This window comes from Gasterosteus aculeatus, chromosome 7, assembly GCF_964276395.1.
Source record: "Gasterosteus aculeatus chromosome 7, fGasAcu3.hap1.1, whole genome shotgun sequence".
Classification (NCBI taxonomy): domain Eukaryota; kingdom Metazoa; phylum Chordata; class Actinopteri; order Perciformes; family Gasterosteidae; genus Gasterosteus; species Gasterosteus aculeatus.
Window position 1 is genome coordinate 12,599,601 of NC_135694.1, and position 20,402 is coordinate 12,620,002.

Here is a 20,402-nt window from a genome sequence, read left to right on the forward strand (position 1 = left end):
ACTGCCCAGAAATAGGTGTGTGCACGTTTGTGGAATCATACCCAAGAAGACTTGAGGCTGCAATTGCTGCCAAAGGTGCTTCAACAAAGTATTGAGCAAAGGCTGTGAATACTTATGTACATGTTATTTTTTCGTTCTTTATTTTTAACAGATTTGCAAAAATTTGCAAAAAACAGTTTTCACTTTGTCATTATGGGTTGTTGTGTGTTGAATGTTGAGGAAAATAATGAATTTAATCCGTTTTGAAATAAGGCTGTTACATAACAAAATGTGGAAAAAGTGAAGCGCTGTGAATACTTTCCGGATGCACTGTAGCTGGGGTCGGGGAAGTTTCACAACGGAACAGCTGAAAAGGAAGCAGGAGAAGTGTGTGTGTGTCTGCTGAGCATGTGTCATGTTGGAATGACAGTTTAATGCTGTGGGAAAGAATGGTCTTGATTCACAATGGGTTGTTTAGTTTGATTTAGTCTATGAGTAAGGTAGAAAAGTGAACACAGAAAAGCCCTGGATTCTATGGTTAATATACAAAATGGTTTATCCACACACAGACTTTCCTTTACACTAGATTTAGTTTGGAAGTTTAGTCATTGAAACTCTTATTTCCTTTCACAACACAGAAACTCAGGATCTCATTTCTGAAAGTGTGTGAAGAGGAAGTTCTAAATCATTGCATAACAACTCCTCATAACAAGAACATTTGTATGAAGTGCACAGATATTAATACAAATATTCTATTCAATCTTTTTAGAACTGAATCAAAACTATATTCAACTCAAAAATACTTTTTGTCCACTTATTTCTATGACTTTGAATACATTGTTGTATTTTCCTAAGACCAAAACCTAAACCCTCAGGTTCACATTTGTTTTTCAAACGATGAAAACCTTTGACCTGGATTTGGCTCCATACCCTTCAGCTTGTTTTCTTGCCAGTGGAATTGCACAACTATTGAAACTGTCCATCAGTATTATTTTGCATAACTTTACTGGTAGAGACAATTTCATCATGGTCTCTTCCAGTTGAGCGATGCTCTATGTGTGCATTGGCTGTGAGTGAGAGTGCACGCATTCTGCAGCAGCAAACTGCATCATATTGTGGGAAACCATACACGGCTGTTAACTGTACAGATTTCTTTCATTTTATGAAGCCTTACAGCCCCTCGTTGTCTAGAGGTGGGGGGTTAGCCAGTTGAAGGTTTGTCTTCATTCATACCTATAATACAGCAATGGTTGTTGCACTCAAACCTGGCGGAGATCTGGACTTCCCCAGGCCTGTAATATCAAAACGTGATGATACCAAGATAGTTTTCCTGCCTAAGTGTCACGATTGCGGGGTGGAAGGCAGGACTCAAACGCAGACTTTTCCAAAACAAAAGACTTTAATAGTCAAAAGGTCAAAAAACACAGGAACCGGGGGCAAAAGCACACAGGCGAGAAACTACGGCGATCCGAGACGAAAGACAATGACGCGACAAGTGACACAGGAGACACACTGCTTAAATACACAAGGGAGGTGCAGGTGATTGGACACAGGTGGAAACTATTAGAGGAACACCGGGGATGACGAGACAAGGCAGGAAGTGAAGTTACCCGGGGACACGAGTGGCAGAAAACTACAAAATAAGACAGGAAGTGAACCACACCGTGACAGTACCCCCCCCCTCAAGGGCCGACTTCCAGGCGGCTCACACTAGAGCGAAACAAGGGGAGGGGGGGAGGGAAACCCGAGACGTTGGTCGGACCACCCGGGAAACTCTGGCGGGCGGCCCGGCGGGCGGCCAGACGAGCGGGGAGCCTCTGGGGGTCGGCCCGGCGGGCGGCCAGACGAGCGGGGAGCCTCTGGGGGTCGGCCCGGCGGGCGGTCCTTTCGCCGGCTCCGGAGCGGTGACCACAGGGCACGGAACGTCTCAGGAATGGCAGGCTCTGAAAAACGGGAAACCTCCGGGGTCGTCGGCGGCAGCTCGGGGACACGGGAAACCTCCGGGGTAGTCGGCGGCGCCGGCTCGGGGACACGGGAAACCTCCGGGGTAGTCGGCGGCGCCGGCTCGGGGACACGGGAAACCTCCGGGGTAGTCGGCGGCGCCGGCTCGGGGACACGGGAAACCTCCGGGGTAGTCGGCGGCGTCGGCTCGGGGACACGGAACACCTCCGGGGTAGTCGGCGGCGTCGGCTCGGGGACATGGAACACCTCCGCAGTCGTCGTCGGCTCGGGGACACGGAACACCTCCGCAGTCGTCGCCGGCTCGGGGACACGGAACACCTCCGCAGTCGTCGCGGAACGTGGGGCCGGAACTGGTCGGGTCGGGGGCATGGAACGTGGCGCCGGAACTGGTCGGGTCGGGGGCATGGAACGTGGTGCTGGTACCGGGGGCATGGATCGTGGCGCTGGCTCGGGGGTCGGGGGCATGGCTGAGAGTCTCGGAGCGGGAGATCGCTGCGGCGGCCCAGCGGGAACGGGAGATCGCTGCGGCGGCCCAGCGGGAACGGGAGAACGCTGCGGCGGCCCAGCGGGAACGGGAGAACGCTGCGGCGGCCCAGCGGGAACGGGAGAACGCTGCGGCGGCCCAGCGGGAACGGGAGAACGCGGGGTGACACTAAGTTTTGTTCTGCTGAACAGCTAGCTGCTCACTGAATGAGCAATCAGCTTGCACAACGGTCTGTAACTGAAAGCCCATTATCATTATAGATTAATCTGCTAATTACTCTCTCAATAAGTAAGTCGGTCTGAAAAAGTCATATATCGCAATAGTTCAAACAAGCCAGCAAAGCCGAATTAATGCATTTAAATGTCTTCTTTTATCTGACTTGCAGTCTGAAGTTCAAAGATTTTAAATCTCTTACATGAGACAGATACATGTGAAAGAGCAACAGCCAATGACATTTTCACTTTGTAATCAGCTGTTATTTTGCATATCCCCACTCCACAGCTTTAAATGTATTTACTTATTTCTGATAACTTTGCTGAGGTGCGGAAGAATACAACCTACAACAGGTGTGAGTGCAACAACCATTGCCCTATTGTAGGTTTGGATGAATACAACTGGCTAACCTCCCCACCTCTAGACGTAGAGGGGCTGCAAGGCTTCATAAAATGCAAGAAATCTGCACCTAGTCATCATAGAAGACTCGTCAAACCAAAAAAATTAAATTCACTTTTCAACCTTTTTTTATTGATGTACCCCCCTGTGAAATATTTTACTTAGAGTCCACAGCTGTGGAGTGGAGATATGGATCAATGATATTTAAACACTTGTTCACCACTCATTCCTCTCTGCATGTTTTTCCTAGAATAGAAAGAGTTTAAACGGGGTAGGAGTTTCAAAAGAGGGAGCTCACTGAGTGAAACTGTCCTTTTCTCTGCAGAGATGCTTTCATACAGCAGGAGAAGTTAAAACCATATGAACAGAATGAAATATATCTCCATGTTGTTCACAGTCAGCATTTGCCAGAAGTGGATCGTTCTAGATTCATAACATAAAATAGCACCTGTATTCTCTGTTATTTGGTCAAAGTAACCTACTTCTGGTATAGCTTACCGTCAACATTTCACAGATTGAAACCATAAAGTCATAGAGCCAGACGCATGGAAACATGTTTACATATTATTTTTTTCTAGATGTATATAGCAGCTCGTGATCTGGGTCTGTTTTATAAATCTCAATCATTATGGAGCCTCATTTCCACTCCCACAGTTAGTATTAAATGGATGTAGAAATACCTTTAGTAATCCTTTTGTATGCTGCTAGTGTCTTCACGATAGTGTCTTCACGAACAAAATGATGACATAAAAAACATGCATCAACTCTTCCAACAAACTACAACATGTTCAGATCTCAGCCGCTCGACTGCTCACCACCACCCGCCGCTATGAACACATTTTTATGATCATCACCCACAACTACAGTATCTCAGCTATGACCACGTAGTCTAAAGTCTAGCTGAGACGTGCAGTTCACATCCTTTCTCCATTAATATCAGTTTATGTGTTGGGAACAGGCATACACATGATTTTTGCATCTGGGCCCTGGAGGCATTTTCCACTATCTGTTTCTACTTTCTGCTGTTTTTATTTCTGATTTTTGCTTTTCACATTTCCACAAAATGCAAAAGACAAATTTGAGTCACAATTAATTAAAAACAACAATTTCAGGTTTGAGGCTCTTTTTTTATAGGGTCTGAATAGTAACGCTACATCATTCAGACGACAATGAACACCACAGCCAATAAAGAGACTTAATAAGCAGTATTAGGACTACATACAGTTTAAGGGACATTCCGTTGTGAACATGAACAGGTTTTGGACGTCATGGGCCTTCTATTGGGAATTTTCTGGATATGAGTTATATGAGAGTAAGATATTATCTGCAAACCAAAATACTAGTTTCTAAATATGTGATATTTACTTTTTTTGAAATTTATCAAAAAGTATAAATTTGGGAACTTGATTTGGACAATCATGCTACAACTATCGCCCTGGGCGATGGGGGCCCCAGTTGTGACTATTATTACCTGATACTGTCTTCTAATATTGTGCAAAAATCAAATCAAATAATTCAGGAAGTCATAGGCAGATTATTCAATATATGACAAAAAACAGCGTTGGTAGCAGACATAATCACAATGTCGTTTTGAACACTGTGTCTCTGAAAGAAATACCAGAGGATCACTTCCTCTGAAACACATGTAAAATGTATTACTGAATTGGTACGTCAATACATTTCTTTTCCTCTTGGGTTATGTGCGCACTCAGCTTGAAATGAGCTGCCATTTGGCAACTTTGGGCCGTTTTACCTGCTGGCTAAACACTCAGCACTATGATTCTTTTAAATGTACTGAAAACAAAGTGTTTCTGGTGAGTTGTTCTACTGCTGTGATCTGATCCAATTTCTCTTCTTAACCCCACAGCAGGAGAACCCAGTCAGAGGGGAAATAGTGCTCTCATCCAATGACCTCCAGCTGGTGCTCCAAGTGGAACGTAATCAGTGAGTATTGTTCCTCTCGTACCCCCCTGTAGAAGAATCCCCTGGGGACAGAGAATGTAGAGTGAGGGAGATATCAAGAAGTTCCGCCGTCTTAAAGATTGAATAGATTGCTGCACTGGTGATAAAAGCAAACGGATTTAATAACCATGTGATGAGGTTTGACCTCTTATTTGAAAGAGATTGTGTGCAGAACACGGATTTATGAGGTCAAATCGGTCAGAACAGACAGCACTCTGAAGGGTCAACGCTGAAAAGGAAAGCCAATGTTCCATTCTACCAAGGATTTGACAGCTGCTCGTCCCTGACTGCTGAAGTTTAGTTTTCAATTGACGGCATAAAGCTTTTCATATTTGCCTCAAGAGAGATAAACACCACAGGCTCTTGGCTTCCTTGTAACGGGAGAAGGCCATGTGTGCAGAGAGGAGCTGATCAGAACACGTGGGGACCTCCACGGAGGGAACCAGCGAACATGGTTCAAGGCCAGCCGAGGTTACGATGTTCCTGTGATAACATTGAGCCGGAGACGTGCTCAGACTCCCGAGGCGCAGGGATTAGCGTGCTTGCAGAGTCCAGAGGTGGAGCGAATGTGTCCGAACAGCTCCCCTGTGTTCATCAGAGCGGAGATACCGACCAAACATACTCTCGTTACACAAGCTAGGGATCCTCTTGAGAATAAATAGGTGGAGAACTGTAAATCTGTTGTACGGAGTTTTGCACGACAGCTTAATGGGGACACATTGTGAAAATTCCACTTTATTAGTGCTTTTTCACGTTAATTTGGGTATCTGGCATCTACGTCAGAAACATTGTCACAATGTAATGGGAGTCTCTCTTACATGGCCTTGCCCCCCCCCCCCCCCCCCCCCACTCCCCCCATCTCATCCCGCCACCCCCCTCTACACTCAGTATAGATACGATATTTGCCAAAGCACTGTTTTTGCAAACCTCGGATACACTTGGAATATTTAGCTTGCAGCATGAAGCAAATGAAGCCCTCAAGATGCGCTGTGGAGGGCTGTTTTAAATGATCCTTGTACCTTGTACCACCAAAGTATGTTAGAGACATTTCATTAAGGAACCATACCAAGTTGTGGTGAAATGGGCATAAGATGGGTCCTTTAAGAGAGATTAAAGATAAACACGTTTTACATTTTTGTTTGATGAATAATGTATGGAATTGTCAGAGGAGTCAACAAAACATACAAACTCTTTTATTGTGTTTCTATATTAGATTTCTTTCTAAAAATGGGAGTATATTGTTACCAAACAGAATATTATATACACTAATTGCACCAGTCACTAGATACATTTTTATTTAAAAATTGTCTTTAAGATTTTCTTTTTTCTTTTATTATATTCAAATTAAATGATCTGTAGCAGAGATCCTACATCTGGTACATACAGCAGATACAGCTTAAGAGCTGGATCTGGTATCAATATATGTTTTGATTTCCTACTATCATATTTATCAGCTCATTTACACCACGCAGACACATATGTCCTCATACCAAAAGGTGCAGGCAGTTTTTCCATATTCCTAAAAGAAGATGGATTTAAACTAACGATTGAGACCATAAACTCCTGTTCACTCAGGGAATAAATCATTTATCAATTTTCCTAGATTTGTATACAATAAGCAGATTCGTCCTTGTTGGACAGTAGAGAGAATGCAGCTCCCTGTTCTTAGCAGAACGGGAGCCTGCTGCCTGGCTTTGTCAAAGGAATTGTTGGTTTGTTTATTGCCTCAATGAGATATCAAATTGGATTTCAGTTGCTTGGGAACATATTGATGACTCAGAGGGAGAAGAGACAAATGGCTGGACACAAACAGACAGTTCAGTAAGGCAGACAGAAAAACAAGACTGCCTGAGACAATGGTGGCATAGATGGAGCAGACTGGCTGTGATGAATGAAGGAGTGAACCAGCCACTTGGATCAGTCTGGGTTTATTCTAAACCAGCACTCGCGTTGAAGTTTGGTCTGCACCAGAAAATGTAGGTCAGAAGAAGAGGGACACATTGTGATGGATTTTATTTTATGTACAGGGCCTCCTCCAGAATTTTGCCAGTTCAGTCCTTTAAACGTGGAACTGAAAAGCTTAGGGAGAAAAAGGAGAGATGTCTGGAGGAAGGTGCATGGGATATCACAAACTCTACTCCACCCCTCCGCTCTCTTCACTGGCTACCAGTGGCTGCTCGTATCCAGTTCAAAACATTGGTGCTCACGTACCATGCTGTGACTGAATCGGGTCCAGCTTACATCCAGGACATGGTCAAACCCGACGTCCCGACCCTCACTCTCCACTCTGCATCCGCAAAACTGCTCGTCCCTCCCTCACTGAGAGCAAAACACTCAACTAGATCACGACTCTTTGCTGTCCTTGCTCCGAAATGGTGGAACGAGCTCTCTGAAGACACCAGGACCGCAGAGAGCCTTCACATCTTCCACCGCAAACTAAAGACACACCTCTTCAGACTCTACGTCGACTGAAGACTAACAAATTGTAGCACCTAAATCTACTTATCTATAGCAAATTGTAAATTGGCACTTTCTTGTTTCTTGCTCTTCTGAGTTTGTACCCTATAGTTGAATGCACTTATTGTAAGTCGCTTTGGCTAAAATATATATATATATATATATATATATATATATATATATATATATATATATAATATACATATACATTAGGGATTAGGTAACATCACAAACAACACAAATGACCTCCTTATAGGGAGGGATAACTTGTTACCTGCTTTCAAATGCTTTTAAAGACTTCATGTCCCATCAAGAAGAGAAAACATCTTGTTTTGAAAGCATAAAAGTGAGTGAATATCTCTTCAAAAGTCACGGAAGTCCTTGTTTAACTGAGCACAGTGGCAGCTACCGTAATGTTACACAGTTCACCCAGCCAGATTGAAGGTGCTGCATTAAGACTCAAGAGGAAGTCTGTTGGTCTGACTAACCTTCAGCCTTCAGCATAATCTTCTGCCCTCCCTTTCGCTTGTCCTCTCTGCTGCAGAAAAAACAGGTGAATCATATCTGAAGAGTGCTGCACCAAACTGTCGGACTGCTTCACTTCAAGAGCTTTAAACAGATACGAGGGAGTGGATGGAATGACAATAGTGTGAGCACAGTGTGTGCGTGTGTGTTGGGGGAATCCCAGAGTAGACATATGACAGAGGATGTGCTGCTATGAATGTCGTCTGGCTGTTCATTCCAGTGCTAACAACTAACACACTAAAACTATGAGGAAGATTATCTGTAACATTTCCATTGTAAAAAAGAAAACATGCATCATGCATGAGAAGCAGGCCGTCTCCATCTGCATGAAGAGCATGTGATGAGACGGAATGATCAAGTTCATTGTTGGTCAAGTATCACAGCTTTTATCAGAGAATCAGTAGTTATCACATGTACTTAGTAAATAAACATGTGGTTGAAAATGGGATAAAGCAACCTCTCATTGGCCGATGAAGGCTGATTTATCTAAAGCAGTGCAGGGAAGAAAGCAGGGTTCTCATTTAGGATAAAAACTAACTTTTTTTTAAACACGCTATGTGCATTGTAGCAAAACAAATCATCTGTTTAGAAATTGAAGTGAATTGACTTTCCTTATATTGAATAAAGAAAGGAGTCTTTACCTTAGTGTCACTTTAGCTGATGTTACTGGAAACATGAACAGCTAACACTGCTGCGTTGGTTTGTACAAAGAAAGAAGAAGTAAGCAAACATGTACTTCATAAAAGTAATTGGCAGCAGAGTAATCATCATATATTAAATATTAATAGCATCAATAGCAAACAATGCCTCATATCATTCAATGAGCACGCACTGCTCAGCAGACACCACCAGCCACACACTTGGCTCACAATGTTGCCGTTGCTTTTAAAGAGCACATTGAGGCCTCCTGGGTGAAGAGTAACCGGTTTCTATGTTATTGAAAGCCAGGATTGCTCCGCCACCCTGGGATGTGATAAAATGGGCAGCACATGCCATCCATTGTACATGGCGACAAGGCAGACACTTGTTGAGATAAATGTGCTGCTGTCCCCCACGCAAGGTGTAAATTAGAGACTAGAGTCCTCTGAGAGTCCGACTTCACAAAGACCCCTTTAGAGAGGACGTGGCTTTGTAAGCGCTCTGCTGGCTACAGCTGTCATGCCCCCCTCCCCCACACTCTATTTTATTTGAACTTGGCTTCAGCTCCACAGTGTCTCCACTTTAACAATGATTCAAATCAATAATGAGCTTTGTTCAGTTAATCTGCTGGTTTGGGATGTCAGTTTAGACAATCACTGGCTGCTCTGCCTGCTCTCTTTGCATTGGAAATTCCCAATTCAGAGCTAAATCAGGATGTGGATGAAGAGGAAGGGAGGGATTGACATGAGAGTTAGTACCAGGAAGCAAACTGTATAGAAGGCTGTATAGAGTGTGGGAAAGACGGGGCTTCTGTAGAGGGCTAAAAGGCGCACAGGAAACAGAATGAACCTCTGGTGAAAGTTCTGGAGGTCAAGGAGGAGAGGGAGATATGAGAACAGAGTGAGACAGAGAGCAGGTGGCGGTGTGGGCCTTCGGCTCCGAATAACTTGTACCCCCTGCAGACTCCCTAGTGTTTCCTGTCTGGCATGTGCCGAGGAAGTCTGGTGGAGCAGCTGTGCAGACCCAAAACATTATATATTTACTCCACATTTCCGCATGGCTGTGTATCTGCAGAAACTCACTCTCCCTAGTATGTGATGTACGTTCAGCTCCGCTCTGTTCACCGTTGGGTTTGTCTCCGTAAAGACAGCGTAGCCTCATCTGTCAAAGGTTGACCTTCTGCATCCTCAGTGTCTGAAACGGCTCCAGACTAAAAGTCAGGCCTGCTGGGTTTCGTTTCCGTCTCTCATTTCACTTCACGCTTGCCCTCCAGGATGACTGATGGATGATACAAATCACACTTCAAACACGTTTTCCCCGTCCTCAGACAGCAATGTCATGAACCTCTATACAACTATACACACTCAAAAAGCGCTTGAAACCCTTCAAACGTCTAGAAGTATTTCTTTTATCTTCATTCAAAGCCTTCAGAATTGTTCTTTTCCCTCGGACGATGTTTAACAACACGTGTTTTAGGTTAATTGTTGCCATGAAAATGAACAAAGATTGTGTCTAGAAAAGCTGAGCAAGTCAATTCATGTCTTACAAGTCTTTTTTGTTGAAAATGTCTTTTGTAACAATAGAAATTCCTTACATCCAATTTCTCTACAAGCATGTCTTGTTTGATTTCAACAACATGCAAAGAGTTTAGCTGGAAGCCAGCTGGCCTGCTTTTGAACTTCCCAAATGGATTGGCTTCTCTCGTGTTAAAGGGAAAATTCAACACCTTTGATATGGGTGTGCAGTCAGTGCTGATGGTACATTTAGAGGACTGAGGAAATGGAGCAGTTAATTTCCACACAAAGCGTTGGAAAGCAACTTATTTTTACAGCTCAATTCATGACACCAATGTAGCATGAAAGCATGGTGGAATTAGCAAACAATATGACCAATTGACATTTCCATTACATGACCTTCTGGACCGCTTTGGTTTTGCCTTTGTGATCGAAGTTCCAGTTAGAAAAATGTAAACATGTATCATCATCAAATTGGTTTAATTCAGCAAACAAAACTGTTGGTATGAACCCGCTCCACCTCGGGATGATGGCCATCGGGACCACGTTGGACGCTCAACCAGCTGGTTTGACCTGAGATTATTTTGTTCCTCATAGTTTTGTGATGCTTAGTCTCAGAGATCTTGATTCCTGCATTTAAAATAGATTGGATATGAGGCTATACCGATGTGTTGTGACATGAATATTGCAAATTCGAGCATGTGCCCTAGCACTCAGGGCCTCAAGTACGTACATTTGCAAATGTAGCGTCACAACAAACGCCCAGAAATCAGGCCTTTCTCCGCCCGCTAAAACATACGTTGCGAACGGACCTCCTTCTCTCCTTCTGTCATGGATCAGCCAAAGTCAAAACAGCGAAAACAAAAATTCAGCGACAACAAAGTTGATGTGTTATTTGGCACTGTTGGTGCGGTAATGTATGTATTGACCAGTGCGCTGTAGCAAAGCGTGAAGAACTTCTGCTGCGATATTCCCACTGCTGGTGCTACGACTGAAATGATCCTGATGCCAGTAATTGTAATGTAGTGAGGAGTTTAACAATTGCTGGAATGGAATCTGAACACTGTATCGGAGATGCAATGTCAGCTTTGATTTCTTCCAGTAATATTGCATGGCTTCATCTGTAACGCATAATGATTTTGTGTTCACTCAACTGAAAAAGTGTGATCCTTGTGGCAAAAGTTCTTTCAGCTCGTCTCCTTGGACTATGTTCCTGTCTGGCTCTGATTACTGCTGCAATTTCACCAAGCGGCATTTGTGAGGGCTGTTAAGAGGCAGAGAAGTAAATAAAACTATGTGTTATAGCTTGGGCAGGCCAGAGAGGCCAACATGAATTTTGATATATCATCACTCCTCTTGTTTTCAACAGAAGCCATTAACTCTGATTCTGTGACGGGCTCAGGGAGCCGACAGAACACTTCACAGATGGGTGAGGGGCCACCAACAGGCGATGGGGCCGATTAGAGTCGACTCCGACCTGGTGGTCCCTGAATGTCCCCATGGCATGATGTCAGGTTGAGGTTCGCTGTGTGCTTGTCAGTCATCCTGCTCCCTGTCCATATTTCAGGGCAAAGCCCTCTACGTTCTATACCTACGGTCCCTCAGATGAAAATAATGTTCACGTCCACTCCTCGCCGGGGCGTGCGTGCATAGGGGTAACACCCTAAAAACATCCTTAATTTGCACAAAGGGATTCAATGTGGACTTTTATTAAGTCAAATGTATTTAATAGAACTAGTCAGCTTCATCAAACATAAGTTTGCCAAACAAATTCAGAAACATATATATATATATATATATATATATTCATAGTATTTTGTTATTGTTATTTCATGTTTTGTTACAGAGTCATGCAGACGACATAAAACAACGAGGATCCAAGTATTACTTTATTAACAAGGCTGCAAAATAAATGAGTTATGCTAACTATTACTTACATGATCTACTTGCGTTTCTTGGTCATGATCGTTATTTCTCCTGAACGGCCGAATAATAGGTCAAGATTTAAATACTGCTGCCGCAACGATTTGTGGGATGGAATTATCTCCTTTACTTTCACAAAGAATGGTCCAGTGGTTCATTTGCCAAGCAGCTAAATAGGGAAGCATTAAAGGGGCTTTCCTTAGCATTAGAGAATTCAATCAGCCCTTATCATGGCAGCCACTTGCAATATGTCATTTCCCTCAGTTAGGAACTTTCCTAAGCAAATTTGACGATTCGAGTGCAGCCTGATTCCTCCCACTGTTTCCTCCTGTGTCCACCTGCACCTCCCCAGTGTTTAAACCAGGTGTGTCCCTTGTCTCCTTGTCCGTTCCCTGTTCATTGTTGGTTAGTGTGTGTGAACTGTTTATCCCTGCATTTTGTTCTCTGTATCAATAAAGTACCCTTTTGAGCTGCGAAATAGGAGTCTGCGTCTGAGTCCTGATCCCGGTTGGACGAGCCTAACATAATAGCTTATTTTCACATTTGGCGGACACGGATCAACATTCGCATCTGTCTTCTGTTTGATGCTAATAGTATAATGTGTGTTAATCTCTGACAGCAGAATTCACTTAAACAATTAGCTAAAAGGCTCTAGAGAGCTCAGTACAGCTCAGGTTAACTGCTGAGTTGGTGATAATTCTCGGGCTTGTCGTTATGAGCATCCCTTTTCAAGTGTAACATTAGTCAGTTGATCCATTGTTGATGTAGAAATATTAACGAGTGCAGCTATAATTGATTAAATACAACCAAAGCACTGATGACTAAACATCAAGCTGTCCTCTGTGTTCCACTGATCGAGTTAGCTTGTCTGCAGCAGTGTGTAATGGCGGCCCCTCATCAGGCCCCAGATGCTAGCTCTATCTTTCCAGATGTCTCTAAGAGGACTGGGGAGGGCTGCATAATCACATTTATTGCAGCGCTTGAATTGATTTTCTGGGGTTTGTTCCAGAAGCTATTAACTTAGCTTAGCTTGATCGCAGGCTTAAGAGCACTGTAATCAGAATTAAATAATTTTCATTGGTGGCGCAGTCCACAGCAAAGAAGTGTTATGATGTAGCTACGGGAGAACCTGGAACCTGAATGCTGGAGCTTGTTCAGGCCTTGTTAAGTGTTGGGACTGTTGTCTTTTGATGATAATGTTTGTATACTCACCGCTCGATAGCAAAACTCTAGTTATGGTCAGTCTTAATTTAAAGTCCTGGTATGCGAGGCCAATGTGTCAGTGGAATCCATTATTCAAGTTGTGGGGATAGTGTGAGTTTATGTGAACAGAGTTCACTGAGCAGAGTGGGCGACTATTCACATCCCTTGTCGTCACATATAACGTTTATCAGCCCAACAGATCCCTGAAGGGGCTCTGTGTGTACATGGTCAGCAGGTCGGCATGAGTTATGACGGGTAAACACAGGGACGGGCTGGATTAACAGCAGATGGCAATACTTAAAGTCTGAGAAAGTGTGTGAGCAAGAGGTTTGTATGCACATTTTTTCTATGTGAGTCTTTTCCTGTTAGTAGAGCAATGTGTGCGTGTCTCTCTCTCTCTCTGCCAGCTCCTGGCACTAGTTTATTGTGGACATAACTAACAGCTGTGGCTTGCTATGGTGATTCAGCTGACCAATAAATACTTTCTTCAACACAACGGAAGTGCAATCGGTGCAACAGTGTTCCTAGATTGCAAATGAGCACATCATTGCTGATTGTCTGGTAGAATTCTTATAGTAGATTGCTGTTGTCCTGCGATCACCTTGTGATGTACAAGGCAAAAGAATGACAGGGCCTAAAGACAATGACGGACTTCTAGCAGCCTGACAAACATTAGCTGTTGAACACCGAGCTTAGATGATATTCATTTAATAGTCATGGTGACTGCTGGTGTTTGGTCTTTTATTATGTGTTCATAGCAATGTGCTCATATAGTAGAAGTTATCTGAGTAACTAGACCATAACCGTAATCAGCAGATAATTGCCTAGACCACCGGCTGCATCCTGAACGGAATACGTTACATACTTTCTTATAATGTAAGCGTGTGACTGGAGGATTCTACTTGAGGGCACGCCAGAGAACTCCGACCATATAGAGCAGAGGTCACTAACTGGCGGTCTGGATCCGGACCCAGAAGCCATCCCATCCGGATCAGGACAAAAGGCTAAAAAAAAGACCGGCGCAGCTTTGGTTGTCTTTACGGTAGTGGCTTAAAGCACAGACCAATTGCATTCATGTTAAACCATCCTACGTGATACCACTCAACCAATCGAGTCTTTGCATTTCAATCAGGATGACATTGTCTCAATACTGCAGACAGCAAGTTACAAATAAAAAGACGGTAGGAAGAAAAAAGAAAGATTTAAGAATTTTGAGAAAAAGACGCGAGAGACTGAGAAAGCCAGAGAAAGGGACGGGTGAGAAACATGAGGAGTAAATGACTGCAAAGAGAGACAAGTGGACAGCGAAAGTAGAGCATTTAATCCAGAATGGACGGACGGGTTTCTGTTCATACTTCCCACTGCAGCAATAAACCATGCGCTGTGTCTCAAAGTCGCTAGGCTGCATCCTTGTAGCCTTCAACAGCCTTCGCAATAGACCTGGGCTAGTCCTCCAACAACCGCATAGGCTGAACCGAGCGGTCTCTGAAATGGGACGGTCTGGCCTCCGAGGGGACGTCCTGCTTGCGTCATCAGCATTACCTCTGCTGCACCTAACAATAAAAGCCTTAAAACCAGAAAAACTTATAAAGTACATATGAAGAAGATAAACTTCTTCTTATTTCATTTAATTTAGGAAGATACGCTTCCATTGTCAATAAAAAACACAACAGCAAACACATTTATTAACTTGTATGCAATGACTTTTTTTCTTGCATAGGATATAAGCAATTTGAACTGTAAAATATTCTGTAATAATGTCCAAATTTCTGTTCATAATATGAAGCAAATCAATTAAATCCTCGTCGTCCCGCACTGCATGCTGGAATATGCTGGGCTGAAAGGATAGATCAGATGTGTCCTCCAAATCGGCTTCTGGAGGGCTGCGTCCCTCGACCGCGTTCGGAGGAGCCAACTGGTTGGGACAGGCGAGTCGCAGTGGAAGTGACGTATGCGGTCGCCGAATGCATCTTTAAGGATCCAATGACTTTGAGACACCGATATGGTCTCATGTGCTTAGAACTCGTTAAAACGCCGTCATGAGGCGCAATGAGCTCCTCCTTCCTGGCAGGAAAAAGTAGATCTCAATTCTCCCAAAAAAGTGGCAAAGTGGATATACATATTCTATTAAACTGATCAATTGTTAAAATGTGTTTTAGATTCATTTTTAATAATTTGCTGGGACCAATATTTGTTTGACCACACACCCTTTCTGTCTTCACACCTTTCCACAGCTGAAACTAGTTAACCATCACCCCACCTATATTTATGCCCCAATCAGTCAGTCATCGTTGCCCCTGATTTAGTATGTTTCAAGTGAGCAGTGTGCGGAGTGCTTTTTTGGTGTTGCTGCTTTTTGTTGCCAGGCCTTTTGCTTTCTCCTTTTACATTGTGTCAAGTCTGCTTGTGCCTGTGCTACTTTTGATTCATTTTGTATAGTTTTTGCCAGTAAAAGATCCTAAAACCTGGAAAGAAGTATTTTAAAGGTTGTTTAATTCCTCTGCGCCCGAGTCTCAGTCCTTATCCCTTACACTTACATGTTATGTTGTACAGCCTTATTTGTTATATTTAAACTGTAGCTTGATCTCACAAGAACTTCGGCAGGGCTTTCCTGTGTACCGATGTGCCGTAGAGGTATCTCATTAGTATACCTCCGGTTCTAGAGGCGTCTCATCAGAAACAGTTCAATTCACATTTTTGTAATGGTCACATGACACACTGAAAATAGGGGTGCCAAATGAGAGAGCACAAGGCAGTCTCAAAACTATCTGTTTTGATCTTTGATCAGAATCGGGCCCCCCACAGTTCCACATCTTCCAATACAGGCTGAAAAACTCAAGATTACAATGTAGAGTTTCCTGTTTTATAAATTCCAGAGGAATAGCAATTAAAAGGAAAAAGGGCACTAAGAATGGTAAAAGAAGAGTCCAAAACCAACTACTAAGACAAAGTAAGAACACACTTTGGCAGAGCAAAACAAACCTTTCAAATGGATGATTACATTACATTACATTACATGTCATTTAGCGGACGCTTTTATCCAAAGCGACGTACAATAAGTGCATTCAACCATAGGGTACAAACTCAGGAGAACAAGAAACAAGAAAGTGCAATTTCCTCAAATAAGCCAGTTTACAATTTGCTATAGATGAGTGACGTTACGATGAGTAAGTGATGATACAGTACAAAAGCTCATTCTGAACAAAGGTATGTCATCGGATCCCCACTTAATAGATCATTTGTAGTAATGAGCTGCAGTCCTCTGCATAAGCAGGGTTCACCGTAGGTAACCAGGAAAAAATACCTTCTATATGCACACTACCTTGGGCCTAATGTCCCTTACAGCTAGCCTGTGCTAGTTGGAGAAATTAGCTTTATTACTAAAAGACAAGAAGATATGGTCTTATTGTTAAGTGTTTTTACCAAGTTATCAACGCTTCATTAGCCATTATTCCAAATCCTATTCAAAATTGTTGTTTAGTAAATAACTAACCAATGACTTGGTTAGGCTCTTTCTGAACATTATATTCAATTAATAATCTGCGCCAATAAAAAGCACATTGTATCTACACATTTTCATGTGTACACATCCACATGGCTACACACCCACAAAACCATACGTCTACACATTCACATGTCTATTGACTGTGACTACGGTATGATTACTGGTTTCTGATGTGCAGGTGTCACTGTGTATGGTAGCTCCTGTCATCAGTGTATGAATACGGGTGAATGATGACATTTAGTGTTAAAGAGCCTTTGAGTGGTTGCCAGACTAGAAATACAAGTACAGTCCATCCCCGCTTCTCGAATGTGAATATTTTCTGGTTTCGTGTGTTTTATATAAGCCTCTGGGATTGGGGCGGTTTGAATACGTCTACAACAAACCCACACTGGCCCGCAGGTTGCTTTTTGTGCCTAGTTGAGCCTTAATAACCATTGAGACTGTGGTTTACAGTGATTTGAATGGCTCAACGCTAAATGCTCACTTTAGCTGTTGTATTAGGTTGTATTCATGTAATGCTAGAACACATAATTCACATTTCCCAAACAAACTGGTTTCTTACGGAACATTATATGAGGGTGCAGGTGTTGTTGTTGCCAAACACAGCTCTGCAACAGTTGAAAACAGTTTTATGTTTCATAAACCATGTCAGGGTTTGTGGTTAACACATCATTTCTGAGGCAGTGGTACACCTTAACCACACCGTCAGAGCCACTGGGTTTCAGAGAACTGAGGCGTCACTTCGCAGTGACACTTCCTGCAGATCTAAAAAGACCACGACAACAACAAGTTTCAGGAGTCAGTTTGCATCTAGTAAGGAGAACAACGCCCTTCAGCTCTCAGTCTTTCCTTCCTGCATGATTTCTGCTATGATTCTCTCTCCAAATCACTTCTTTGAAACACATTTAACAGAAATCAAACCTAATGGCTTTCTTCTTTGTGTATTCAAATTGACTGGAAGCTCAGGTTAGTAATAGGCCTGTCGCAATATGCGATAAATTAAAGACTCATCGCACACTATCTGAAATCGAGTGCAATAATTTTTGGTGCTGCGATGTTCATTTTACATAAAAATAAACGTCACCAACATTTAAGTTGATCGTGCTGCCTCTTTTCTTTTTCCTTGTGGAAAGCGGAGGCGGGGCGCAGGCAGCGCACACACAGATACAGAGCGCACACGGGCCGGTGAAGAGAAGCAGTGAACCCACCATGTTATAAAGGGTTATTTTTCGTAACATATACAGTCAAACCCCATAACAATCAAGTCCCAATGGACTTGATTTCGAAGGCACAATGTTTGGGTTCAGTTTGGGAACATTTTGGCTTTAAGCCGAATGAGAGAAGAGAGCCAATCAATATTGTCTATTATATTGTCATTATGTTATCAGTGCCATAAAATTGTCTGAAAATTGCTGTAATATTGCATATCACAATAGATGTTGGTGCAATAATCGCACAACAAAAATTTGATATTGTGACAGCCCTAGTTAGTAATGAATTTATATCAGTGTCAGGTCGTAAACCTTTCTCAGAACAAAGACTCAGCTCACTAAGCCAAAAGAATCAACTGGCTTTTAAAAAGTAAAAAAATCCAAAAGGATTTAGTAACTAACAGAAGGAAATACAGTTAAGAAGTGAAATACGCCATTAGTAGTGTAATATTTTGCGGAAATATTCACTTCCCCAGTCTATGACCAACACAGATGGTTCTCAGGAAGCTTCTGCCTCTCTCCTCGGCACAGCTTTTTGTATCTCGTGGGGTGTGTTCATTACTTTACAGCCTTGTATGATATCATCAACTTAATTCAAAACTAGAAGAAAATGCGTATTCTGACCAGCTGTACGCTCTCGTTTAACTTCTGCTTAGTTCATGTCCTATACAGTCTGTTAATGTACAAATGTCAGCTGTCTATTACTGAATCTTACAGACACAAACCACACTGACGGCATGATGTTAAAGTTAAAACACTTAACGAAGCCCCATTATTAATGAACATGGCTGGAATCTGGTCATCATAGTCGACAAGCCGAAGTTGTATTGGGGCGCTCGCTCCTTTTGCGCGACGCACGCTCCCGAGCTTTAATCTAGAATCGATTGCTCTTCCTTGGGTTCCCAGATGTTGCGGTTGAATTTTTGCGGTTGAATTTTTTGTGGTTGCATTTTTTGCAGTTGAATATTTTACTTGAAAAACATTCAGATACATGATTTCAATGCATAAATATTCAGTGCTAGAAATTCAATCACCTTTTTCTTTCAAAATCTGATGACACAGATTTACTTCCATAGTAGTACAGTACACATTCCCCCCCCATCAGCCCCCACACATTGACATCGGATCTGTAGGAAACAGTGACCGCTATGCTTTTTTGCTTGAATTTCTAACAATAGTGAGTAGTAAATTATGTACTTTTAAATTTGAACTGTTAACAATTTGAAAAAATCTGGAAAATGTTCTAAGCTTTAGAGGTGTTGATGGGTGTACGGCTTGGGCCATTGTTTCTTTTGTATTCACCCGGGTCGCCTGTAGATGATCCAAATACCTGCGAGGTAAGCTTGTTAAAGTGTAAACATTGTATTTAAAATATTTTCACATTGAACTTTAAAAGTATTTTCCAAAGTCTGTATCACAGCATCATGTGCTATTTAACATGATTATCTTTATCACAATTTATGGTCACAATCCAGATCATAGGCCATAACTAGAAAAGGTTTAAAGGGTAAACACAGGTAAATGTTGTTTATGCACCTCTGGGATTTTGGAAATACCATTTACCCAACTCAAAGTTCCCTGCGCCTTGTATTCTGCCGTTGGAATATTCCGAAATATATGTGGTGTTTTAAAATGACACCAGACACAAGAGACTAAGGGTTAGGGTTAGGTTATTAAGTTCAACATATGTGAGGTGTATGCATCAGTGCTTCATTCCAGATAACTGAGAATACACATAATTTTGTCTCAGTTGGCAAAAAGTGTCCCTTGGATACCATCTATTTAATCGCATGTTTTTCAGATAATTTAATGACTTATAAGTAGCCCATCTAGCCATGTAAACAGGCCATTGCCCTGTCTGTGTTCCTTATCTGTAGTTTCTCCATTCAACCTTATTGCAGTCGACCTTATGATCAATCCTAGAAAGTTATCATTTGAACAGTAAAATAAATAAAGGTGTGTCAAATCACAGGTATGCAATCTGGTCAACTGAATGGCTTAATTTAACAGTTGTGTAGACATTGAGGCAGATGATCTTCATCTGTGGCAGTCCCACTACGTCCACCGCTCCGGAACAACAAGATACAGAGTTCAAGAGAAGGTCTGTCTGCCTCCTTTGAATGTCTCATTGAGATTTAAGTACCCAATACTCGTTGACTCAAGCGGCACTATTGATCGGTCGCTGACTCCAACAGTAACTGCATCCATTTACTGATTCCATGGCAACAAATGTAACAAATGGACCAGCGCGCAGCTGAGCTCGTGGATGACACCAGAGCCTAGGGGATGTCGCCCTCTCTGTCTGCTCTTTTGTGAGTGTGGAAATGAAAGGTCTGCACCATCCTAACAACCACACCCTTGGGTGAAGAGGCCTGAGCGGTTGTCACCATCAGCACTGTAAGTAGCCCAGCTATTTTAGAGTGATG

The 20,402-nt window shown here is 42.7% G+C and overlaps 1 protein-coding gene across 1 annotated transcript in view; it reads left to right on the forward strand.

The window, feature by feature from the left end:
• adam19a (ADAM metallopeptidase domain 19a) overlaps window positions 1-20,402 on the forward strand; it is a 151,863-nt gene that overhangs the window by 76,356 nt on the left and 55,105 nt on the right. The window contains exon 3 of the mRNA XM_040179604.2: window positions 4,905-4,981. Within this exon, the coding sequence (XP_040035538.2) occupies window positions 4,905-4,981 (77 nt within the window). The remainder of the gene's footprint in view (window positions 1-4,904; window positions 4,982-20,402) is intronic.